The 27,780-nt window shown below is 33.5% G+C and overlaps 1 protein-coding gene across 4 annotated transcripts in view; it reads left to right on the plus strand.

Annotated features, from left to right (window-relative positions):
- The window catches only part of LOC129227279 (neurogenic locus notch homolog protein 1-like), a 90,288-nt gene extending 62,803 nt beyond the window's left edge, over positions 1-27,485 (plus strand). For 2 of the 4 annotated variants that reach the window (XM_054861810.1, XM_054861812.1), the window contains 12 exons: positions 99-239; positions 2,702-2,839; positions 3,791-3,897; positions 5,494-5,543; positions 7,096-7,271; positions 9,832-9,993; positions 11,197-11,358; positions 14,448-14,514; positions 16,683-16,738; positions 19,904-19,991; positions 21,282-21,348; positions 27,097-27,485. In XM_054861810.1, the coding sequence (XP_054717785.1) occupies positions 99-239; positions 2,702-2,839; positions 3,791-3,897; positions 5,494-5,543; positions 7,096-7,271; positions 9,832-9,993; positions 11,197-11,358; positions 14,448-14,514; positions 16,683-16,738; positions 19,904-19,991; positions 21,282-21,348; positions 27,097-27,144 (1,262 nt within the window). In that variant the 3' untranslated portion in view covers positions 27,145-27,485. The remainder of the gene's footprint in view (positions 1-98; positions 240-2,701; positions 2,840-3,790; positions 3,898-5,493; positions 5,544-7,095; positions 7,272-9,831; positions 9,994-11,196; positions 11,359-14,447; positions 14,515-16,682; positions 16,739-19,903; positions 19,992-21,281; positions 21,349-27,096) is intronic. The other 2 variants (XM_054861811.1, XM_054861813.1) reach the window with 1 other exon arrangement.
- Positions 27,486-27,780: the final 295 nt, after the last annotated feature.

Raw genomic sequence — 27,780 nt, forward strand, 5'->3', positions numbered from 1 at the left:
TCTGACGTACGCCTCAACATTTTGGAAATTATATTTAAAAATTGTCATAATGCTTCAGTTTGATTTTGTTTAACCCTTTTCCATTTTTTTTTCCTCAGAAAAATCTTGTGCTGATAAAGAAGTTGCGGATAAATGCCTTGATGCTGCTGCAACGTGCAAAGACAGCTGGAACAAGGAAACTGTTCATGAATGTGCTTGTGAAGAGGGCTATACAAAGGATTCATCTGGTTATTGTGCAGGCAAGCTATGTTTTGTGGAATTTGAGCATCAAAGACATTGCTGGGAGCAGCTCGGGAGCTTAGTTTTTGTTTAGGTTTTAGCCTCTTACTCCTTCGGCCACATGTTTAATACTGGCATCCCAGAGCAATGTCAAAAAACAGCGTAAGGGTGGTAGATTTTTGTGCAATAAATTTCTTTGCTCTATCTGTACTTGTTCTTTTTATATTTCAAAACCGTGCTTACTTTAAGCTCGTGCCTCATATTTCACCTCTTATTTTAAAATTTTGGGCCCACTTCAGGCTCAGGCCCGGGCCAACAGGTATCCCTTCTCCCCCTGTATGCACCCCTATTTCAACCATATTGAAGTTTTTGCAATGTCTATGTTTTTCAGAATCAGATGAGAGAACTGCAGTTTGTTCTATTATGGGAAACTAATTGTAGAAGATTCATTCATTACAAACCAGCATATAGTTTTTAGAAGCATAATTTGATGTTTTGTTTGAATTTGTTTTTTTAAAATTTATTTCTTTTATCAATTTTTCTTATTTTACCCATTAATATACATTATTATTCGTAGTTTACCTATTTTTCATAGAAATTACATAATTTAAAAAGGTTAAATACTTGTTTTATTCATCATCTGTTTTTAAATTAAAATAAAAAATGTATTGTGGAAAAAATATTGTGAGTACAAGAATTAAGAAATGAAAACCATATTTAAGCATGGCATTATTGATAAATAAATGCTCTTCAGATATTTGCTTTCTGTATTTGAGATATATCTAAATTCTTACATCCTGCAGTTTTTTCTTATCTTATTAATTGATATGGTTAGCACCTACGTTTTCTCGTGGGAGCTATAAAAGTATGAAAGGATAATATTATTGGGAAGTAAATTGCTGTCCATTTGTCTCAAAATTTAAATCCTTTAAATAGAGAATGTAATTGAACACATACTTAACCAAAAAAAAACTAGTATGTTGTGGCCATCACGAAACTTTCTTCTATATCTTTCTTATAATTCTGATCCCTCCCCATGCTTGACGAGGAAGTAATATTCCCAACAAAAGCAAAATCAGACGCCAAAACTTGACGACCTTCCCAATTCCCCGATTTATCTCAAAAGCAAAGCAAAGAATGAAAATTGAATATAATTTAAAAAACCTTGCTTAAAATAATTAGACACTTATTTGTTAACAAACACAAGATGGCAACAGTTAAAAATTTTAAATCATAGAGATAGCATTTCCGATGCAATTAAAATCATGAGAAATATGCAGACGACAGCCAGTTACGATTTATTTTTCTTATTGTTTCATTAATAAAGCTATTTTTATTCACACAAAAAAAAAAATCAGCCCCCAAGGAAGCGATTGGCGCCAAAATTGAACCAACGCCTGTTTACATATGGATTAACATTTATTCCAAATTTCATTCAGAACGTAGCATTACTCTTTGAGATATGTCACTCACAATGGAAAAAAAGAACGTTCAATTGCGCCACTTCCTTTTCAACTGTTGAGGCTAAAATAGAATCAGCTCTTATACCTTCTAAGGGCTACTTATCGATAAATTTTTGTTTGATTCCGTTCATTATTTCTTGAGATACAGCAGTCACATTTGACGACAAAAAACGTTCTATAGCTCAACCCTCGTTTGAGCTATTGACATTAAAATTGAATCAGCACCTGTACCTGTTAGGAACAACATATGGATCAAATTTTGTTTTATTCCGCCAGTTACTTCCTGGGGAATAGCAGGCATGCATAACTCAAGAAACGTCCCATTGCTCCACCCCCCTTGGAGGAATTCGCGCCAAAAACCAATGGGCACAAGTTCACATAGGGGCACATATGTGTACCAAATTTCGTTCGATTTCATGTGGTAGTTTTTGCTGTAGAGCAGCGACAAAAAACTCGTAACACACACGGACACACACACACACAGAGACGGACATTTTCCAAAAATGGTCGAAACGGACTCAGCACACCTCAAAACCTTCGAATTCGTTAAAATTCGAAATTAAAAAATTTGCACGAATCTATTACTTTCTTCTATATATTAGATATAGAAGAAAATAAAAAAAGTAGCTGTGTTTCAGATTTTGATCTTTCTGCAGGCTATAAAGTTTTCAATTCTTTTGAACAACGGAAATAATTTTATTGTATTGGTAACTATTTCCTTTTTAAAATTAATAAGACAGATAATTTTGCTGTAGTATTAGGAACTAAATTTGATTATGTATTTTTCTTTCTTGTGTTAGTAATGTTAAATCTATCCCTGACTGTTTAAGCTACACTAAGTATCATCAGTTTAAGATTTAAACTGCTGTTTCTCTTCGGCTCAGTTTCTTGATTCATTATGTGTATTTTTAAAATAAATATTTTTTTTTAATTTCAAATTAATATGATTTATAGGAATGCATCTGTTGTTAAGAAACTGCGATTTTTTTCTTGTAATATAAAATATATTTGTTTTGCAGAGGGTTGTCAATCAGGAAAGAAATCAGAGTGCATGGAAGAGGGAAAATCTTGCTACATAAACGAACTGAAACAAGCTAAATGTGATTGTCCGCCACCTCTATCTTGGAATGAAGAAACAAAAACATGTAATAAATTGGGTAAGTATTTTTTCTGACGCTTTTCAGTTGTAATTCTTGTTACCGTTGGGAGGCTCAATAAAATTTCTCTGTGTCCTTAAGTCTTAAGTTTTAGAAATTTGAAAAACTCAAAAGCTTATTAATTCTTTTAAAAAGTTACAACTGCAAATTCAGATTTTATAAACTCCCACAACAAAAGGCATGAAGCTATGATTTTTAATCCTTATGCAGTTTTTACCTTAATTAACCAAAGTGACCTGTACTTGACCCCCTTCAGTTAATCAAAAACTTAGATTAAAGAGGAAATTTAAAAACGGCCCTCGGAAAACCACAGAAACTCTAACTCTGGAGATAGAGTTTCTGTTATTTCCCAATACATCCACACATATATGAGACAATTAACTGAATGTGGTGGTATATGACATTATTATAACCAAACTTGCAGGAAACTGTTGACAAATGTTTTAGGGTAGTAAGAAACCCCTTTTTCTATCCAGAAGAAGCGAACTGATGGAGGAAAAGACATCTGAGGGGGAGAGGGGGGGGGCTCCTTGTAACCAGGGCTGCGGAACTCAGATTGATTTTGTTATAAAGGAGTCAGAGTCAAAAGTCAAAGTTTTAAACTTCTTACAGTCGGAGTCGGTCATTATTTCGCAACTCTGCCAGTGCTTGCAGAGTCGGCGTGATTCTGAGGTGAAGGAGTCAGAGTCAATGTCTGTGGCTCTAAAATTCCAGGATTTGAAGCCACAGTCGGTCATTTTCTATCCAGCATCGCAACCCTGCTTGCAACCCCAAAAAATGTGTTTGCATTTTCCTGCAAGCTTGTGCATATTGACATTATATTATTATCTCTCGCCTGAAATTTATGTTTCCAATTATTTTGCCTTGTTTTCGCTTAAATTAAAGCTGATTTTATTATTTATTTAATTTAAGTGTTCTTATACATTTATTTAAAATGTATTTATTTTGCAGATGAAAATACATTCATGGTTCAAAACCTACCTGTACTCAAGAAGAAATATGTCAGAAAAGATGGCTCAATTGATAAAGTGTTATTAAATACTCACATCATACAGTCTGTAAGTTATACTAATGAATTTAACTTTATACACTGATGGATATAACTAAATTATATTTCCCCTTGTGACTTCTAAAATATTTAGCTGATTTTTACACTTTTCCCAAAGGCTTTTGCAAACTCACACTTTCACTCCTTTTATTTCTCTTTAGAGTTTCCACTTTGCTATGATTAGATTTCTGCAAGACAAAAATTTTTTGGTATTTCATAGGGTATTAGATTTTATTTTAGTTATTTATTTTGTAGAATGCTAAGAAAATACCTCACATTTTTATCCTGCAACCTATTTGCTGACCATGGAAGGGCTTTGGGGTAATGAAATCATGATAGCTAACATGGTTAGAAAAAAAATTCCAGGCCAATTTTTAACTGAAACAAAACAAGACTAGACAACTCTTTGGAAAGTGTACTGATTATGTTATGCAAGAATAAAACTGATTGATTATAAGTTCCCTTAAAGAGATTTGCAGCGGTGATAATCACTTTAGTGAACATTATGTAATTACTGTGTATGTTAAAACATTTGCAATCCATTCTGTTCGCTGTAAAGATAGATTTTTTTTAGTCAAAAATATTGTTTGGTCTGTTATGTTTAACAAGTGTTAATTTATTCTTTAATAAAAATTGCTCATTGTAATTAATTCACCCAATTTCATAATATGCACCTAATCAGCAATAATAGATATCATTTTATTTAAATAAGCACATGTATTTGAATATGGACGCCAATGCCCTGTTTCAATTTTGGCGATTTGTTTTGAAAGAAAAGAAACTTTTGATTTGTTTTTATCCGAGTGAAATGTACGACATTTTCTTCTTTTTTTCTGAGGATGATTTTTGAATGTTTTTTTTTTCGTTAGACGGAATGGATTATGATAGCATGGTTGCTGGGAAAGTTTGGCGATAAACAATAGAGCTGCGGAATTATTTTTGCATATGAAAGATATTATTTGAAAAGTTTTAAATTCCAAAGAAACTTAAATAGTTTTTTTTTTTTTTGTTTGTTTGCCGAAATATTTTAAATTGCAGTAAAAACCTCTTCACTCTCTAAATAGAGTTTTAAAGCAACTGTAAATCTAATTTAATGATGTGAGGAAAAGTTTTAAATTCCAAAGAAACTTATAGTTTTTTTTTTTGAAAAGGTGTGTACGCATTTTATACAAAGAAAAAGGATCATTTCTCATCAGAGGGGGAGGGGGCGTCAATTTTTTTTATTCAACGGACTTCCATTAAACTTTTAGCACAGACATCGCTGTGCTGGTACTGCTAGTTGTTAATAAAAATGACAATGCTTTGTTACTAGTTTAAATTCTGTACCTCAAAGCCAGACTAGCATAAATCCAAAAATTGGGATTTTTAGTTCATTAGTGCATCATATGTAGAATCCAGTTCTGCATTGAGCTGTATGAATGTAATTCTTAAAAAAAATCCTTCAGGCACCAAGCACCTAGCAAACATTTTCCTTCTCTCCTGTAAAGTAGCAGTTATGTGACTTACGTTAGTCTGGCTCTCAGGTACGGAATTTTGCTTTCAGTTTTATTGTCATTGTTAAGTGCATATCAGATTTGACTGATCTATCTCCATTTTTTCATTACAGATGAAGCAAGTTTACAAGAATATTGATAACACTTATATGTTCAATTACGAGTGAGTATGCAAAGATAATAAAATATTATCAGAAAAGTGTTTAGATGTCAATTGACCCTACTCCAAAAAAAAAAAAAAACTGTGTCATTCTGCTTCGGATTGTTGTTATAACTCCTCCCTCAAAATACTGCCACAGGGAATCAGCACATGCAGAGTTGAGGGAATTGTTTTGACACCAAGCAGAAGTGGAACTACACCAATTTGTTTATTGAATAAAGTCCAATCTATTTTTAGAGTTTCGAATGATTGAGTCAGGGGTGCCCTGAACTTAAAGTTTTGAGATGGCGGAAACTCTCAATTTGCCAATTAAAACTCCAGTAGAGTTGTGCCAAGCGATAAAATACAGGTATGCGCACGTAAGTGCACCTTGTAAAAAGGTATATTCAGGCATTTAAATATTTCAGTCTTGCAATTATGTCTTTAAATTTGCCGAATTGTCAGATAAAACTTGCTGAATAAATAATTTTTAGGAGGTCAGAGTGACCTCCCATCAGGGCACCCCTGGATTGAGAGAATAAAAATAATAAGTCTATCTGTGCTGTTATAAAGTTGGTTCAAGTTAATTTACTCTTAAAATGCGTAAAATTCAGTTTTTTTTTTTTTTTGAAAAGGATAGAAAAACTAACAAATATAGCTCAAGTATATCCATATCAAAAAGTTGTACAACAGAATGTGCGTATACAGTAGAAGACCGTTATAACGCACACCTTGGGACCAGAGCTTTTGCATTATACAGGTTTTTGCGTTATATAGATCATTTCACAAATTTTGAAGCTAACATTCAGAATATATCTATATATTACCACTTCAGAATGAATTTTATCTGCAATGAGTATTAAAGTACCAATATTACAAATAGTTATTCATAAATAAATGTTTCACAATCAAAATCCTGCACTTCTGCTAGCTTCATGGTTTGCATAACAGCTGCATTTTCAAGAGCCATCTAGTATTTTCTGTTTACTATGAGTACTAATTTTCAATTTAAAAGCTTTGAATTAAGCTGGAAAGATGAAAAACTGTTTCAAAATTTAATTTTCCTAACAATTTTTATTTTAGCAAGGCAAAACAAAGGGATATTTTAAACTTAAAAACCTATTGTTTACTTCTGAAAAGTTGTGCGGTTTATAGAGAATTGCCTTATACAGGTTGGCGTTATAACGGTCTTCTACTGTATTTATATTTCTTGCCTCCTGATTTTTTCCTTTTCCCCCTATTTTTTATGTTTGCATATTTACTTCCTCGTAACTATTAGGTTTGGGTAATTAAGGATTCATATGTTAAGGGTTAATTGGTGCTCTACTGACATTTTAAAACATATGAGCAGTGTTTGGTTTTGTTTACAATGCACAGAGCATACAACTATCACAGCGAGTATTAGTTTGTTTTTCTGGACCAAGCATAGCATCTCATGCAATACCAAGTGCTTTTCATCAAAATCTTTACCAACAGCTTTAGTTTTTTATTTTGACTCTTACAATTCTTTTTATTGTTTTACTTGTTTTGTCATAATGCAGCAAAAGTGTCTAAATTTATTTGTTTATAAATTTAGCCAATCTGAAGACATTCTTAACTGCAGTGTTATTGTAAAATTTTCAAAGGGAGGCAAAAGTGAAGTCAAGCGAATTAGAATGTTGAAATTGCCTGAAATCAACTGCACTGACTGCGATGAAAATCTTTCAGTGCTACCTCCTTCTTTATTTTTGGGTTCCAAAAGTTTAAATCAAGGTAAGTTTAACTTTTATGCAGTAAATTTTAACGTTTGATGCTGATTTGAAATCTTATATTATGATGTATGACTGTTCTTTTTATGTTTAGGTAAACAGAATAATTAATTTTGTTCTTTTGCTGTGTCCAAATTTACAAAATAAAAGATTAGTTGCCCTGTAGTTAGAATAAAGTGTACTCACCCTACAACCCTCGCTCTACTTATGCAAAATGGGTAAAACGCGAGATACTCACCAGTTATGTACGTAGGTTGTTTTTTTTTTTTCAAGCTCCCTTTTCACAGTAGGAAAGCCAGCTGGGCAGCAGGTGGCTGGTTTACGTACTAGGATACTGTACATACCCCTGTCCAAACACTCAGTTACTATCGAGTCTAATCTGCCCTTTCCTGTTGAGCTACAGACACGAAAACATGGCTGTCTGTATCGAGTCTCCCGCCAAATGTGAATTGAGAAGTGATATTCTTTTCATGCAAGCTGAAGGTAATAGGGCAGCAGAAATTCATGGAAAAATAAGTCGTGTATATGGAGACAACTTAATGAGTGCTAGTGTTGTTCGTAAGTGGTGCCGAAAATTTAAAGAGGGCAAAACTCAAAGACACCATCAAAAATCACTTTCAATCATTGGCGGCAGCATTCTATGAGGAGGATATATAAAAGCTTGTGCACAGGTACGATAAATGACTAAATCGTCAAGGTGATTATGGGGAGAAATAATATGCATTGTTCTTTAGTTGATAGTAAAGTCGTTTTTGTACATTTACCCGTTCTTTTTTTACAGCCAAACGGAGCTTGAAAAAAAACAACCCTCGTATTTCAGAGCTGACATGAACTTATTACCCATAGCGCAAAATTTTTTAAAAATGAAGCGTGGTGCATAAGTATTTACTTTGTTATTGGCTACTAAATATTGGCTTTGTAAATAGTTCTTCATCCCTTCGGGGTCACTGAAGATGGAAGTTTGCACGCTGTACTGTACCAGTACCAGTATATACCTGGCTTTGTTAGTGTGTACGAATAACCAAGCAGAGAATTTGACATTCCTTTTTTTCTTATAGAAACCCAGCGACTCTGTAGTAGCGCTTCGCGTTTCCAAGCCGCAGACTCGTGTTCGATTCTCGGGTCAGCCATTCATCTCTTCAGTGGGTCGATAAAATGAGTACTAAGTGTGCTAAAGGACTAAACCATAGGGTTTACACATTCGGCTGACCTCCGAACCTGTACATCAACCTTGCACCCCTAAGCCCTCGGTCAGGAATACTGAGATGGGTACAGTAGGTCTTGACCCTCATAGGCTGTCGCATCACTCGTTTTTTTTTTTTTTTAAATAAGTGGGAAAGTTAATTCAATATAATGCCACCGTGCTGAAGCTGGGGAAAAGAAAAAGAAAAAGTTCCTTACAGTTAAAGAAACTTTTTCTATGCCCTAACAGTATTGTATGTTGAACCACACAGATTTTTTTTTTTTTCCAATACTGTATAAATTTTGTTCTTTATGTATGAGACAGTAATATATAATTATAGTGCGGTTATAAATAGTTTGGAGAGCAGTTACTAGTATTAAAAATAATGGTGTATGTTCTATCAATAAGTCACCCTTTTTTCACAACACGAAATATAGAGTTCTGAGAGTGATTTTGGAATGCATTCCTCACATAAGTCGACTCCACTGTGGAAATTAACCCTCCTGGTGATATACTTGAATTTATTCTGACTGATTTTCGGAGTTCAACATTGAGTGGACATGATTCTGATGCTAAGTGAGCTGAATTGATACCAATTATACAACAGTGAAGTGACCTGCACCTGTATGAACTTTGTGTGGTCATAAGGCATTGAGTGTGCCAATCTTTATTCATAGGATTAACTTCAGAAACCAATTCTGTAAATGCAGTTTGTGGTATAAATATATTCTCTTGAAATAAATTAGTGTAAATTAATCTGTAGCATCTACTTTATAAATAAATTATTCAATTTAATTTTATTCTTTGTAAGAGAAATTTTAGACATTTTTTGAAAGTTTACCATTTAGGAAAGTATTGTGAAGATTTACTAGTCTGAGACAACTGTCCTTTATTGCAAAGGCGCCCATGTAGGGGGCAAGGGGGGCTCAGCCCCCCCCCCCTTAGAAATGAGAACTTCTTTGCTTTTAGTGTTTTCTCCTTTGCAAAAATGTATAAAAATTTGTTTTCGAGCCATTAATGAATAAGTTATTAAAATGTCAAATTTTAATATCTCTTATATTTTGCTGAAATCGGTTTCCATGGGGAAAATGTTCTGCTAAACCATGGGGAAAATTTTTGAGCTCCCCCTTAAAATTTTGCCTGTGGGCGCCCTTGCTTTATTGCTCTTTAACAAATATGCTGACTATGCTCATGAACATGAAATAACTATTTATGGGATTAATAAATGACAAAAAAGTATTTAATTAGTAGTCAAGATAGTATTTTTTAAGCAAACAAAAGTTTTGGGGACATAGCTAAAATGCAATGATTTACTATCAAAGATTCCATGTAAAATGTTTTCTTTTGTTTTCTTTCCTAAAAACATTTTTATTCCTTGTAGTTACGGACGAACAAGCAGATTTGTGCTCCAAGCCTCTTACTAAAACACTCTGTGGTGATTATGCAGAATGTAAGGAGAATAAATGCTTCTGTCGTGATGGTTTCAGGGTGACTGACTACAGTGTTCAAAAATATAAGCAATTCACTATTTTAAGGTGTGAAGGTAGGTACTGCTGCAAAGTTGTAAACAATGTGCTTCTTTTTAAATTCTTTACATGCAAAAGCAATTTCTTATAATTAATCTGTCTTATGTTTTGAATTATCTTTTCGTAATCTATATTGTATTTGAATTTTAAAGTATTGTAGTTTAAGGCTGAATTACTTGCATTATATCCAACACTTGATGATAAACTTTGAAACAAGAAAAATTCTTGAAACTTTAAAATATTTAAGAACTATATGAAATACACTGTCAGCTCAGTCAATTCCAGTGGAGGACTGCAGTGCAGTTTCGTGCTTATTAGCACTCATCAGCCCGGCATAGGAGTGACTGAGCTGGTGATGGAAAATCTCTTAAGAAAGCCAAGAGTGCCAAACAATCTGGTAACTAATACAAAATTGGCACTGACCAGACAAGTGACCGAAGCAATGGTTCGGTTCAGCTCGAATATTGAAGGCAAGGCTGGTATATTCAGTAAATTACCGCCCATTAGCCAGGGCTAAGGCAGAAATACGTGAAATACACTGCCAGCTCAGTCAATTCCAGCCGAGGACTGCAGTTTGGTGCTTATTAGCACTCATCAGCCTGGCATAGGAGTGATTGAGCTGGAGGTGGAAAACTTACTGGATTTTAGAACTGTGTTAGTTATATATACAAGTTAAAAAGTTTTATAATGCTGATTAGCTGTTTGACTACTGATTTTCAAACATGGCCTCTTGAGACATAGTAAATAAGTTAAAAGAAAATTGTCAGAATCTTCGATTAAAAAACTGGCTCTTTTGGACTAAATTAATTTTTATTTCCTTATAGTAAGACAGTTTATCTACATTCTGACTCAAAGCTTTTTCAAATATAAATACAAATGTGGCGACCAGCAACAGGCTCTGAGCCCAGCTAGGCTGGTCCTAGTCTCACAGCAGCCTGTTTCATGCAAAATTGATCATTAATAAATCACATGGGAAGGTGTTAATAGCATATTCTTTTAAAGTAATGAGATATTTATAATTTTCTTTCAAGTTGTGTTGATTTTTTATGATGATTCTGAAAATTTAAAGGAATACTTAAGTTCATACACTTCTGAATCTGTGGATAAATTAAAGTTAAAGAAATACACTTTCATTATTAATTTTTATTTATGAATTTATGACAAATTATTTATTTATTTTCCCTTCTTTTTTTTTTTTTTTTTTAATCTGTTTATTTCAGATGTAAATGAATGTGCTGATAAAAAGCATGTTTGCCATGAAAGTACGAACTCAACATGTGAAAATACCATTGGTGGCTACTATTGCAAATGTTTACCAGGTTTTAAAAAGATAGATACCAAGCTCCCATTTGAAACTCAAGAAAACAAAGACCCATGCAGTGGTATGATTTTTTATCTTACATTAAAACTGTACATTTAACAAAAATATTTAATCTTCAAATGAAATTATATGAATAACAATAATATGAATAAATTAAAATGAAATGTTTTGCTACAAAAGTTTTTTCAATAAAATGATTGTTAATTAAAAGTGGGCCTTGATATAAGGTCACCCCATGAGACTTCACAAAACTGACCTTACAAGCTGGGCGACCTTCTAACCGATTCATATACATGTGTCAATAAATAACGTGTACATAAACATTGTTATTTTTTGCAAGATTTAATATGTTCAAAAATATCAGTTCACTAGGTTATAATTTTTTAATGAAGTCTAACTAATTTAAATTAATGAAATCAATAAGGAATTATAAAATTATCATTTTCAGATATCAATTATGATGTACAACTTACTTTACTTAAAATAAGCCTAAATACAGGACTGTCAACATTTTTCTTTTCATTTTTTGTCCCAAGTTTTTTTAAGTTCCAACTATCTTAAAAATTTCTTCGTTTCTCCCATGGCTCGTAAAAATATCTCATGTCATTTATGCTTTGAAAGCTTCTGTTTTTGTGACCCCTTTACTTTTTAATATTATACTGTACTAAGGTGCGCAACCAGAAAATATTTTTAGGGGGGAGCACAATTTTTTTTTCACAACACTCTATCAGCGTTCTCTCTCTCTCTCTCTCTTTGCATCAATATATATTTATTATTATTATTAATATTATTTAGTAAAATTCCTTAAAATTGTATAAGTTTTGCAATTTATTCAAAAACTGTTGCGAAAACATTAGTTGCTCTTGTGCCAGAATTGAAATCACGTTAAGAATAAACTTTAAAGTACTTGAAACAACAGTATGGCGGTAAGATGTTCAAATTAATAAATGGAAATCAATACTTGTTATTACTTTGTTTACTATATTAATGAAATAAATCAAAATGCACACAAATTTTGATCACCAAAAGCTCTAAACTATTAATATTTTTAAGATCATTCAAGGAAAGAAAAAAAAGGAGCACGTTAAGATGGCATGAAATCACTTAAAAATACAACAAAATAATCAATAAAATCACTTGCACTTGATGAGTCCTAAATATCCAGATTGCATATGTACACTTATAAAATTGTCTTATTGTCTACAATACAAAGTTTAACCGTCGTTGTTTCTTGGTTAGTTCTTCAATAACTTCATCTGGTTGTACAACTATATCTTCGTTGATATAAAGCTGTGCTAATCCATTTAAGCGTTCTTGCATCATTGTGCTTCTTAAATAGGACTTGAGACGGCACAATGTCGAAAATGATGGCTCCGCAATAGCAGAAGAAATAGGCAGTGTTATGAACGATTAATTCCTAACTACAGAAAAAATAAATGCCGAAAAGGAGAGAGTGGGAAGTTTTAAATGACCTCTCGTCGTCCCTGCTTACTTTGGAACCACTTCGTTTTCTCAAAGCGCGTTCATCTTTGTTTCAATAAATAAAAAAAAAGAGTATTTTTAAACATTGTTCCAGTTAGCGTTCTGGAGGGGCACGGGCCCTGTGCCCCCCCCCCCCCTCTGGTTGCGCTCTTGACTGTACTCATAGCTATACTCGCTCTCTACGGCATTCTCGGCAATTTGTACGTTAATAAGATTTATGACTTTACGCCAATACAAGATTGTGTAGAAAGGAAAATGCTTGGAATCAAATCAGTGTGGTGCTGAAATCACCCAAAGAAAGTAAGAAATAAGTGACCTTGTAAACAGTTAAAGTATTTAAGACCTGACAGTATATAGGATTATCCCTAACATAAAATTCCTATTCAATGAGCTGGGACTTTAGAAAAGCGACCTTAGGTCTGACTGTATAATACTTGGATTTACCTTATTGTGTTTAAGTGTTACCTCCCAAATCGTTATTCAAAGATTATGCAGCATCATTCAATTAGAAGCAAAGATTACACAGGAAAAACAGATATGTGCTCCACATCAGCTAGGGTTCAAATTGGCCTTAAAAAACTGTCAACTTGTTTGGTATTCAAAGCAAGGGCACCCAAATACAAAATTGCAAGGGGGGGGGGCTCAGATATTTTAATCTTGGTGTAGCTGGATATTTTCCCCATGGAAACCGATTTCAGGACAAATTAGAGTCATTAAAAATTGACATTTTTAATAACTTATTCATTAATGGCTGGAGAAGAAATGTTTTTACATTTTTGCAAAGAAAAAGTACTAAAAGCAAGAAAGTTCTAGTTTCTAAGGGGGGGTTCGAGCCCAGGGGCGGCAAATAGGAGGGGCGAGAGGGGCGGTCGCACCCCCAAATTTTTTGAGCCGAATGATAAAAAATAGGTAAATTCAACTTTTGTAAATCGCAAACCAATGCTCATTTTAAAAAATCTCTCTAGTTTTCAGAAATAGTTGATGACATTTCCAGGCACGAGCAAGTGTTTTCAGTTATTTCTAAGATGTCTTATGTAAGGTGTTTTATAGAAAATGAATTAAAATTTTGTCATAAATTTAAATTCATTTTTTAATAAGTTATCATTTTTTAAACACTATTTTTGTTTAATATTAGACCCCTTTTATGACCACCTCCTGTTAACCAGTATGTGTTTTGTACCATACTGAAGAAACTCATATTTAAGAAACTCGACCCCCCAAAAGAAGTGCTGAAATGTCGCCCCTGTTCGAGCCCCCCTCCCTCTCCCCCCTATATGGGGGCCCTTGATTCAAAGAGAAAACAGATATCTTGGATGCAGAGTTTAAAGTGAAATAGGATTTAACTATAGTTGAGCAAACCTAACCCGGCAGTGTTTCAATGCTATGATTAGGATCTGTGTAGCCTTCACAATGCTGTGACTTTAAGTTTATCCCAAATATGAATGAAAACATGGCAAGTGAGCAGTAAAAATGTTGCTTTATAATTCAAGTACCTAAGTAATTGGCAGAAAATTGTGCCAGGGTTATAAAATCTGTACCTGCTTCTGTAGCCATTATGATTAACTAAGCAAAAAATCGAATAAATCCTGATTTACTTTTTTAAACATTAATCTGAATGTAGGCAATTTAAATTTGATGCATATTAATAATCGCTCATTTGTTCTCTAGATCTGTGTACACCTGACCCTTGCTACAAAGGAACATGTCTGGTAAAAGACAAAGCGTTTGACTGCAAGTAAGAACAAATTAAACATATTTTCAATGCCCCTTATACCTGAGTTTAAGTTAATTGGTTTTTTGATATTATCTTATGCTGAACGACGAAAATAATGTTTCATTTTGCTAATACAATTGAGTCCCGACTTACGCGAGGGATGCGTTCCAAGACTCCTCGCGTAAGTTGAAATTTTGTGTTGTGGAAAAATATATGCATACAAATTTTTTAAAGCGTACCAAATACTTTTAGGCACTTATAAACACCCCTCAAACTGTTCTAAAGCATTCCTTAACCATTTCAGTTTCTTCCATAAAGAACTGAAATTTTAATGTATTTAAAAAATAAAAAACTGTTATTCAACATGAAATACTTAAGATGCCCAAAATGAATGACCAATGGGAATAAAAGATATAAAATCAAACAACACGGTACGTACTGCTTGCAATAAAATTAAAATGATGCACAAAATAGTACTGTAACAGTAGATACAGTAGCAATATTTACGAGTTAAAAAAAATGAGGATACTAGTGATGATGTATGCTCCAAAATCAGATCGTTATTCTTATCTAATACATTTTTAAATATGCTTCACCTTTTATTTAAAATGTTTCAATTTGTGGCTACATCTCCTCTACCTTATCTTTTTATTAATCCACAATGCAAGAGTGCGCGTAGCTTCCATTTTCATAATTTTTACTTTCTAGACTGCTCTGCAAGCTTCAATATTGAAACTAAGTTCTAAACCTTTACGGATATCTTTCTGTTTTGACTTTTAATTGTACATATGGAAGATTCACTCATACTTATTCTCGCGCTACCTTTGACGTTTTGTAATTGTTCAGGCATATCGAGAATATTAGCCTTTTTAATTTTTTTTTTATCAGAAACTTTCTTTTTCTTCACATTTTCAAACTTTAGATGAAGGTGACTTTAAGGTGCCATTCTGGTTATTTGATGCAATAGACTAGTTTGGCATGGGAACTTTGGCTGTCAGTGATGCTCGAAGGGACGTAATAACATTCACGAAATCAATATTTAGTAGCCAATAACGAAGCGGATACTTCCTTCTAAAAAAATTCATGTTGTGGGCGAAAAAATTGGGTTTGTTCTAAAATTCATTACTAGTGAAAAATTCGCGTTATAGCCATTTCGCGTAAGTCGGATCGAGTTTTAGTGGGAGTCGTCTGTAATAGTAGTTGTTTAACACTTTGAATTGAACTTTTTTTTTTCTTCTGTTTTGAGGAGCACCCACCTTTGCAATGGATAATTTGATTTTTTACTTCTTTTGCTTACTTGTTCATTGATCTTTTCGGTAGTTTTGTTTGAGTTAATGCGAAACAAATAAATTACAACCGAGAAAATGCTTTCATTTATACATTAGTTTTAATATTTCTACTATTGAAAACACAAATTTTTCCTTCCTTTTTTAAATTTACTCAAATTCACTGGCATAGTTGCAGGGCTGACACCAAGGAGTGTGTGTGGGGGGGGTCAACCTCCCCCCCCCCCCCCGCAGTTTTTTCGAAGTGGGGCCACCAATTTCAATTTAGCAGTGCAACTAACGAAGAAAAGGGAAAACTCTTTGTTGTTTAAAAAAATTGAAATAGTAATTATAAATGGACAATTGAAATAATAGTAACAAAAAGTTTGGGGTTTTTTTGGTAAAATTTGAATAGAAAATTTAATTTTAAAATGCAATTTAGAAACATCCATGATTCTCTTTTATTAAGATTATCTAAGTAAGGGCCGCGGAAATGTACGTTTCAAACATTTTTTGACACACAATTAAAAAAAAAAGTATTTAGTACACTATTCAGTAGGCCACAGAGTGGGTATGTCTGCATAGTCGGAAACTATGGGCGCGGCTCAAATTAAAGTGTTGTGCATAGGGGTGTGTATTTTGGGGAAATAAATCACTTAAATGGTACTTAGACAAAATAAAAAATCTCTAAAACTGCATTGAAACTATGTAAAGTTGAGTAAAATAAAAAGTAGGTAATATGACAAATTCGATGTTTCTCTGAAGCGTTCTTTCATAAATGTGCCTGCCTGCCCAAGCACATTCTGAGACAATCAAATTTGGGAAGTACAATCAAATTTGTCAAACTATAAGTTCAAAGTTTTTTTTTAACAATGAAAGCAATTTTCAAGAGTCTGGAACAAATTCTTTTCTCTACTTTTATAGCTGCGAACTGGGATATAGTGGAAGTTTATGCAACAGAGAAGATAGTCCACTGAAAAGTAAGAACTTTGTTTAAATAAATATCCATTTGCAACCAAATTATTTTATGTTTTTCGGCAACATGTTTTCTCTCATATTACCATTGTAAATTACAATAGAAAAAAAAACTATTATGACTTTCCAAATGTATTGGTAAATGATCCATTTTTCTGCACCAATTTTATAATACTGGCTAATGTAGTTAAGCCCAGAAAGGAAAAATTAATCATATATTTTTTGTTCTGATAATTAGAGTACGAATGAGATAAGCGACAAATTTTCCAAAGCTGAAGTGAGTACTTGAATATAGCTAGGCTAGAGCTAATTGAAAATATAGCTTGTGGGAAATATTCTTAAAGTGTTAGTTCAACACTAAGGATTATTGAATCATTTTATAATAAATTTGTGTTAAATGTTACGAATATATTAATGAAAAAGTTGCGAAATTTAAAGTGTGCATTAAACCTTCAATATGTATTTTTCATCACATTCCGAAACTTTGACATAGACATAGAAAAGTTGGTTGAGGTCTGGAAAAGTTTGGACTCCCAGGTTTTTTAATTCACCTTCTGAAGTTTCAGTATATTTTTCATCATCATCTTTTCGTGAGTCTGGCCATGTCATTCATATTTTGAATTTATCTTTTTCTTCCTGAAAAGTTACAGTAAATGTAACAATAGTACAACTTCACTGTACTTTTTGCCAGTGATTTACAGGAGAAATGTAAATAGTAAAGGGTTAGCTGGTGTGGATCCAGATATGTAATGTCCCCCCCCCCCCTTTAAATGACTAAAAATAGCCTAAAACTATCTTAGAAATTGTTAGAAACTCAGTTATGTGAAACACATAGCAGTTTGACTTGTTGGTACATTGTTTAATCTTAATATATAAAAATCTTCTGTACGGACGTTTGTCACCATAAGGCTTTTAAACAGCTGGACCGATTTTGATCAAATTTTTTGTGTGTAATTAAGTTGTGGCAAGCATGGTTTCGAAGCGCGATGGATCGAATCGGAAACGTTTTTATTAATTAATTAATTAATTTAAACATTGGATGGTTATATCTCCCAAATGATTAATATTTATTTCAACCTATTGCTGAGCGAGAACTGAAATAAATATTTAACCCATTGCCAAAGGACAACAAGAAAGCCAGCTCTGTTTTTTGTAATGAAATTTCCTACTGTGATACTTCAATTGAGAACAGATAAAACGTAGAGAGAGTGAAGCCTTCATTTCTTAAAAGCAACGATTTTAGGTCCCGAGATATATTTTAAAGTAAAGTGCTGGAAGGTTCACGCAAAACGTGTGTTCTGTCGTCGTAGTTGAACCATGTGACCGGATCGGTGCTTTAGGTTTTCCCAACCAAATGATCAGAAAGTACCGTACCAATTAACATTTGTTTCTTGGCTCAAATCCCAAAGTTTTGGCACCAATGTCAAGATTACTTTAAGGATTATCAAACTAATTAGTACATTCTTAAAGGAAAAGATGATGGAATTTAAAGACGAAACAAATTTTATTTTCGTCCAGATAAATTACAACAAGGTAATTCTGTACACGAAAGATCAGTGCAGTGGAAGATCTTTAGCTTTGCAGGAAAGAACAAACTAGGCAATATATGAAGTTTTAAAAGTTTTCGTTCAAAAGATCGGACCACTAATCGGTCAGAGTTAGCTTCGCTCACTGATTGGCTGGATTTCAGTAAAGTGGTGGCTTGGGGACTTTGGCTATAAATAATAGAATTGCGTGATTATTTGTTTACATTTTAAAACTACTGTTACTGTAATTTATTGTATTTTTGTTTATTTTGCGAAATATTTCAAACTTCAAAGAATTGTTTTTCGTTTTTATGGAGTTTTTAATCGTTTCAGTTGAAGAATGAGTTTATTTTACATCGGGAGGGGGGGAGGCTGAGTGATTTTTGCCTATTCACAGAACTGTTTTTACCTTTATCATTTTTTTAAACGATATCCTTTTGATTGTTTTATTCTTTTTCATATGGGGGATGTTGCAGCGGGATTTCCTGTTTGTTCTAGATGGGTAGTTAGTTTTTTGCACTTAATATCTGAGAGCGCTTTTTATTCTTTGAGTATGACCGAAGGAACAAACCATCAAGTACGGGAGAAAAAATAGTTGATAAAACAACTGCTCAGTGGGCATTAAATAAATCAAGTAGTATTAAATATACGCATTCTGACACCAAGCAGCTTAAAACATTTTCTTTTTACTTATTTTTTTCAACAAATCGCTTGAAACACTTGATAGTTTAGTAAAAAGTAAGAAATAACAACGTCAGAATGCACAAATTAGATTATTGAATTTTTTTAACTTTTTAATTCACAAAGTTTAAACAGAACAATGTCTGTCGGGTCCTCTAGTTATTATCTAATTTATACTCTTGTATTTCTCGTTATGTTATATTTCATATTTGACAGTTTATTGTACTTTATATTTGTTTAGTATTTTTATATAAAATCATTATTTGATCAAAACTAAACAACTCCAACTTTTAAAAGTTTTTTCTCATTTTTGAGATTATGTTGGAGAGCAGCAGAGTTATTACAATAGCTGCAATAAACACATTAAAAGAGTAAAATTTTATTGAAAAGGATGATGTTATGTATATGGCACATATATTTTATTGTTCGTTCAAACGACTCACTAGAAACAGTCCACAATTTAATAACAGGAAAATCATTTTATGCATAATATTGCCAAAAAATTATTACTCACCAAATAATGCTATCTTATCAGATTCAAAAGATGCTTCTACCATTGCATTAGCTTCAGCTTGCCTCATTGTTAACAGAAAATAGAAATAATACAGAAGTTCAAGTATTTAAATCCATTTAATAAAGCAGGTAGTTGAAAAGTGAATATGAGGGAAAGAAATAGATAAATAAACTGATATATAAGTAAATATAGATAAATGAATGAATAGTTAGTCAGTCAGTTATGTAAATGTACAGGTAGTTTTTTCAATAAATAAATAAGTGTATGTTAGAATAAACGTATGTAGATAAAGAAACAACTCATTCATATATAAGTTATTAGTTCATGATATTTTTTTTAACTGTAACAATATTTAGAATGTATCAAAAGTAGAAGATGCTTTAACAACAAAATATGCTATTGAATTTTTGTCTGATAAAATGTTTGATTGTTATTATTTATCTTTTCAGAAGCAAATAAAAGCATCAAAATTGTTGGAGCAGTCCTTGGAACTCTTTTGGGCGTTACTATACTTTTATTCATTGCTTATGTTTGGAGGTATTTTTCTAGAATTTATTTTCATTTTACATTCTCAGAATCATTTTTAATTGTTAAATATTGGTTATTATTATTTTTTTTATAAGTTTGAATGCATGTAATTGTACATACAGTCGACTCTGGATAACTCAAAGCCTTGTAACTTGAATATTCCTTTATCTTGAAGTTTTCATTCGGTCCCAAAATAATTTAGTGTTTTCAGTACAATTTTGTCTCTATCTCGAATGTGCTCCTTTTAAGTCGAAGCTTTTTCGAGAGTTTGTTTCATTTTATGCATAAAAATACAGCCAAAGTAGTTAAATAAAAGTATTTTTTTCCTTTAACACATTGCTTTGATAATCAGCTTGCATGAAGGAGATGATTTATTTACAATAGTGCTCTTTAATGCACACAGTGTTTCAAGATTACTTGAGAAGTAACCGATTGGGCTACTTTTTGCCCTGGCTGGGCTGGGGACTTAAAATTTTATTGCTGCCTAATTTTTGGGAAATTAAAAATTTTGGCTTAAACTTTAAAAAGAAGCTTTTATTTTCTGGATGCCTCAAATAACCTGCTTTTGTAACAAAAAGACGTTTAAAAGCAATACAAACGGAGAACAAGGGAAAAGAAATTGGGCCTACCACCTAAAAACTTAGTAACGTTTTAAGATGCAATATAAAAAACTAAGCAGTCAAAAATAACTTCCTTTTTCGAAGTATCTTGATAAAATTTATTCTTCGTAATTTTACGTAGTAGTAAAATTTGATTCAAACTATAAGTGTTAGAGTCGATCCATTATGTGCTATTCCTGAAAAAGAAAATAAAAATTATTCTTGAAAAGGCTGGAAAAGGAAATTCCAATAACCTGAACTATTGATTACGTTTTGGCGGGTACCTTGGGACGTGGAGTTATTGAGAGTTGACTGTATATCTTTTTTTCTGTTTTATTAATAATTATTTGAGAAAGTTTAAATGATTTTTGCCTTATTAGTGCCTTAAGTTTACACTAGCCAATGTATTAGACCATAATGTCTGTTAAGAATAAATAAACCAATTAATTTCCTAAACACGGGGGGTGGGGGGGTTCTATTATTGTTTTTTAACTAGAAAAAGAAGTCAGAAATAAGAATTTTATACATTCAGTTTATAAATTTTGTTTCCCTTAAAATCATAAATGAAAATTTGAACAGTATCCTGGTTTATAATGTGCTTTAAATGTGTTTTTGCTTAGTTCATTTGGTTCTGGGACTTCTTATGTTACTTAAAATTTTAATTATTTTCCAAATTGTGAGTTACTTTATCCTTAATTAGGAAGAAGGCGTATAAATACTCAGAAGACTTCTCAATTGCCCCACAATATGCTGGTGATACTGAAATGGTAGGCTTTTCAATTTTATATAAGAGCGTTAAAAGCTGTAATCATAAACCTTTAATTTCTAAAAATTAATAAATTAGTGTAAAATTATTTTCATATAGACAATATAGCATTTCCACTCTGTAAATATATATTTATTCACATCTTATGATTACCATTAACTAAACCCTTTGTTGATTAACCCTTTGTTCTTGGGCAAAAATATTTCCAATTTAAGTCTCCTATAAAAATGTCAAGCTGATGTAAAACTGAAGTCTCTGGTCTTTTTTATGCAAATTCTGTTAAATATTTCCTGTTTACTGATTCTTATAATTTTCGTCTTTTTCCCCTTTTTGCCAAACTCATGCCTGATCATTACAAAGGTCTGATTAACTCATGTGTTTCAGCATTGCAAAAAAAAAAACCTTATCTGTGCCTAAATATGTGAACATCAGCCTGTAAGTTATTCAAATGACGCCTTTCCTCCTTCAACTTACATCCTGAATCTCATCTTTAGTTTTACTCAGATGACTTACATCCTCTAGCTTACACTTTATGCATTAATCCAGGAATTCCTTGGTGCCCTAAACTGTGCAATTCCTTTTGCAAATTTGTTTTGCAACGTCCTTTCGACCCCATTCAATTCAAAATTTTGCTTTACCTTTTCCAATCAGAACAGAAGATAAGAAAAAAGCCTTTCGAAAGGGAAATGATTGTTGATTGCTTTCTCCTTCAAAAGTATGGCAATAATGTTCTGTAATAGACAGCCGAGACATTGGTTAACGGGGGCAAATCAGGTATCAGCAGAAAACTATTAGCACACATTTGCTGTAACTCAATGAATACTTTCTCCTACATCTCCCTCCAGTGTCAAATTCACATGTTTTGGGGGGGAAGGGCTATCCCAATGCATTTTTGCTCCCCCCTCTTTTTTGGGACCCTAATGTTGTGGCAGCCCCTCACAATTGCAACATGGTAAATTCATCACTGCTTCCCTTGAGGTATTTGGCAAAGCAGACTTGACAGGGACGCCGACTTGCAAAAATCATTGGGGGGGCTGGCCCAGTCATCACCGGGGGTTTAGGGGGTAATGTAATCCCATGGAGGTTTCCCCCCCCCCCAAATAAAGGTCGATTGTTGTGCTTTGAAAATGCCAATTTACATATTTTCTGGTGTGTATAATTTAAAAAACAAACAGTATGTGGCATGGCGTTTTCAAAGTAAAACAATCCAAAAATTGGTATACAAATTTTTCTGGTTCAACTAGATCATGTCACTTGTCTTAGTAAGAGACATTTTTTTGTTCTATTTTATGGGGAGTCATGCAGTGCCGTAGCTAGGCATGGAAAAGGTAGGGCGCTTGACTTGCATTGAAGGGCACTGCCAGAGACGCCGACTTAAAAAATATCGGGGGGGGGGGGGGCATGTAGCAGGAAATTTTCTAAATTTGAGATGAAAAATAGTGAGTTTTAAAGTTTTTTTAAAATCATATAATCAACATTAGAACCTCGAAAACTCGACAAGCCCGACACATATTTTTTGGCTTCGAAAAACGGAAGAAATAAATACAAACACACACAGTATTTTTGCAAAAAGGAAATTTAATTTATGCATGCTTTTTAAGACCAGTTGTTTTTACATTAGTGACATCGGCTAACATATTCAAGTGTAAACGCAGTCTCTCAATGTCTAGGTCATTTTTGAAAAACTCAGTTGATTTTTCAAAATGTTTCACCTTTGTTTAATAAAAGCAAGCACTCTTGTTCAACTGCAATGACCTGTGTGCGTCCAGTTGATGTAAATCGCCCAATAATGCAAAATTGCACCATTTTACAAACCTCAATGTATATTGCCTTGTAGTACAGTCAACTCCCGTCTTACGCGAGGGATGCATTCCAAGACCTCTCGCGTAGGTCGAATTTTCGTGTTGTGGAAAAGGGTATGTGTAAAATTTTTTATAAGTGTACCCAATTATTTTAGACACTTGTAAACACCCCCTCAAACTGTTAAAAACCATCTCTTAACTAACTGTACATTACTGTCTCTTACATAAAGAACTGAATGTTTACTTGTATTTTAAAAAAAAACGTTTTATTCAACATAAAATACTGCTACGATGTACAAAATCAATGATTAATGGGAAAAAAAGAAAAAATAAACCGGTATACGGTAGACACAGTATATAGTAAGAAAAGCAAATGCATCTTTAGTTGTACTGTACAGTCGATCCATTAATGATATTCGTACACAATACATGAGCAGTTTCCATTTTCATAAATTTTTGCAAGACACTACTCGGTGAATTTTTACGGATTTCCTTTTCTTGACTTGTAATTGTATATACGGAAGAATCACTCATACCTAATTCTCGTGCTACCTTCAACGCATTTTTTAGTTGACCATCAGCTTTTCAAGAAGCTCTAGCTTTTCTTTAATTGTCATGAAACTTTCTCTTTTTATCTTCACAAACTTTAGATGAAACAGCGCTCTTAGGTGTCATTATATTTCATTAACTTTCCCATTTAAAATGAAAAGGGAACTTCTACTCTCAGCGATGGTAAAAGGATAAAGATACATTCATGAAAAAAAAATTTTTAGTACCCAATAACAAAGCTGATACGAACACACCACGATTCCCTTCCGAGAATTTTCGTGTTGCGGTGAGGAATTCGCGTTGGCTCTGAATACTGGAGAAAAAATCGTGTTATAGCTATTTCGCATAAGTAGCGCGAGTCAAATGTTTTCCTTTGGGATTTTGAAAGTGTGCGGTGAGCTGCCTTCATTGTTTTCATACTTCTTTGGTACACGTCGATTCCGAGGAAGGGAAGGATCATCATTTTGTGAAGGTTTTCTTTTAAACACGATTCCCAAAAGTATTCAAAACTATCACGCCTCCCATTTTATATACAAATCAAACTCTCATATATATTTTTCCAGATCAGCAACACTTAGGTGAGTGTGCTGCCCACCGGCAGCAGACTTGACCCGTAAGTTCGCGCACTGGGACAAATGTTTACAGTACTCGCAGCACTGTAACACTATCATCATTCGCACCACTCGTTTTCAGTTAACCTGCTTACACAACCGTAATAATTATTTGTTTTAACTCATTACTGAATATATTTTACAAGGTAAACTATCTTCAAACAAGGAAAATAAAAGATAAATTTATGAGTTTAGAAAGCATAATGTAACTTATAATTTTCTTGATTTATTGGGGGGGGGGGGGGGGGCTCTGCCCCCTCAAAAATATTTTTGAGGGGGCTCGGGCCCCCTCAAGCCCCATGGAGTCGGCGCCACTGAGACTTGATCACCTCTTAACAACACTTTTATCCGGTTACAGAAAAATGCATGTGGTGAGTAAAGAGGAAAGAATTTCTATAAGAAACAGATCCCAACCCCAGTGGCATACCCAAGGGGGGAAATAGGGGAGTCATTCCATCCCACCCCCACCCCCACCCCTTATATAGCAACAAAATTGTATGCATGAACACACATGCAAGTGCTTAAAACTGCACTTTTCAGCCTTTTTAAAAAATTTCGAATTCCCCCCAACGCCTTCTCCCTCCCTCCATGGAAAATTTCTTCCTACCCACAACTGCCCAGACCTGTGGTTTTAGATCAAAGAAGCTTGGGTTACACGTCGTCTCCTCCGCAAGAAAAAGATTTTAACGTTATTTGTTGTAGTGGTATATGCGTTATGTATTTTACCTACAATGACTCGGGATCAAAACTTGCCATTCTTCTGCTACTTTCCTTTGCTCCTGTAGAAATCTATTGCTTTCCACTTACAAAGATGGTTTCAATTTCGAATGCTTTTGTGTTGTTCCTTTTTAGAATTGAAGCTTAATTTGTGTCAAAATAAATGAAGGAGCCTTATAGTCTTCAAACTTTATTTTAGCACTTAAATAGCCTGAATACCATCTAATACATAAACTCACATATACAGGCCCGTGTCCAGATTTTCATAAAGGGAGGGGTTTTAATCTTACCAGTAGGGGGGGGGGAGAATTCAACCTCCTTACAGCTTTTAGTTTTACGACAAATTGCCGATCCCAGTATGGCGTTTATTTCACATGTAAGGACTGCTGTATTCTTGAAGGATACCTCTAGCTGTACAAGTTACCAAAGTATTCCTTCGTTTCACAGATTCGCTTTAATCAAACTTTGCTTGCTTCTTTTTAATTAAACCTGTTTACTATGTAGTATATTGCAATGAGTATTAAAAACTCTTCACAAATTTTTTTATAATGTTTATAGAATGTATATCAGGTTGTTATGTCCTGAAATAATGCTTAATAAACTAAACAAGAAAGAGCTCTTTGCAGATGCAAATTACATAGCCAAGCACAATCACTAATGCATCTTCATAGATGTAACATGTGCCAAATTCACCATAAGCTCCTTACAATAAGCAATATTCTTTCTTTGCATTGGTAGATCATTCAGCGGTTCGTCCGCCATACTTTTTCCGAAATATTACATCAGTTTGTAAGGCTTTAGCAGTTGTAAATCGCAAAAAACTTCACAGAGAAAATTAAAATAAAATAAAAACGCTGAATGCAAACTTTCTCATTAAAGTAAATTTAAGTCAAATATATACTTTCTTCATTTTGCTTATTTTTTCCCCAAGGGAGGGGTTTAACCCCTAAAACCCTCCCCTTGGACACGGCGCTGCACATATAGTTGGAATGAAATGCACGAGCTCAGCTCTCATGAGCAACCATGCAAGTTGAGCCTAAGGCCCCCATGTATACGAGCCGACGTATCAGCTTAACATCAGCCTTTTTGGATCGGAGCGCAAAGTTTGAGTGGTTGTCTTTTCTGGCGAGTTATCGCATTGGTGATTGTTCGCTGTAAGCAATTATTAGCGGCACGTGAATTGTTTACTAAATAAAATATTATTTTCTGCAAATTTGGCGAAATCTGAAACTTTGCTGTGGTAACCCAAGCAGTGCAACAATGAAAAATCCGATCCAAAATGGCTAAACTTAACACTAGAACGACTGACATTTTCTGTATACCTAGAAAGACTGAAGGGGCCAGTGTGGCCCCTACCCATTTTGGAGTGAATTCTTTTAAAAATTCTTCCTGAGGGAGTCCACATGCCTGATACACCTTCTTTCATGACTAAATAAAAACTTAGTACTTAATTATTTTTAGTTTTTCTCTCTATACTGGGCAAAAGGTTGAATTAGTTTTCCTTTCTAAGAGCAATGGCCACCGTTAGGATGGTATGCAGTCGGTACTGTTTATAGCATTTGGATATCCAACCGGCTGCATAAAGAGGAAGTTAGAGGCTAAACTAGAGTGAATGGCATTTTTTTTTATGCTACATCAATTAGGAGAAAGGAAAAAAAATAAATTTTTTAATTGTCAAAATGCTTAGGGGCCACTGTGGCACCTCCCGTCTTTCTAGGTATAAGGCTCAATATTAACAGTACTATGAGGCGAATGATTAAATGATTAAACAAGCATTAAAATAGTGTCATATAATGAAAAGTCAGAAAATTCCATTAAGTTCCGTTAGATATTATCCGAGTTATTAAACAACGAACTACGCGAGGGGCCACACAGGCCCCTCCGTCTTTCTAGTGTTAAGCTGATGCGTTGGCCTATCTATATAGCGGCTCTAGTTAAGCCGTATCCTGAAATGAATTGTAGCCTGTATGACCATGCATGAAATAAAAACTTTGTTAACTGTTTATTATAAATATTTGTAGGTAATGTGTAAATGTTGTACTGATTCATGTTTTTCTGTTGTAATTTTAGAGAGACGGGAGGCCTATGCGTGGAATAACGAATAGAGCATATGAATAATTTTTGAATAAATCTCTCAAAGAACTTTCTGAATACTCAACTGCGTTAAAACTGTTCAGCATGTTTTATGTAGCGTATTTAATTTAAATGCTATGCATCCATGTTTCTGCTAGAAGCTGAATTTGGAGGTTTTTCCTGTTATGCACAAAAAAAAAGGTGTAAATATCAAAACTTCTTGATTTGTGGTTATTTGTGAAAAAGAAGTGAAAGCAGTGTTGGACCAGTTGCAGAATTATTTCAAAACTTCCTTCAAAAACTGTTATGGTCTCCAATTGTAAGATAAACTTGATGTAAAAGTTTAGATGCATCTGTTGTAAAAATAAAATGTTTTTATCTTTATATATACATGTTGTGCAAAGGAAGGATAGTTAAGTCTTTTCATTAATTTTAAAACATGTTTTTTAGGAAAGAAATAGAGAAATACCTTTTTGCAAAAAGGTAAAAGAATATATTACAAATTTAAATCGCGCAAATTTCTAGAGAACTGCAGGCATGTGTTTCAGGGTTACAAGGAACCCTTTTTACAATGTTAAAGAGGTGAGCTTATGGATTAAAAGACAACCAACAAAAACTAAAGCTTTTGTTCGAATCTTTCGATTTAACTTTCAAATATTTTCTTTCACTTTTCTTAATGCT

The sequence above is a fragment of the Uloborus diversus genome, chromosome 8 (assembly GCF_026930045.1).
Source record: "Uloborus diversus isolate 005 chromosome 8, Udiv.v.3.1, whole genome shotgun sequence".
Taxonomy (NCBI): domain Eukaryota; kingdom Metazoa; phylum Arthropoda; class Arachnida; order Araneae; family Uloboridae; genus Uloborus; species Uloborus diversus.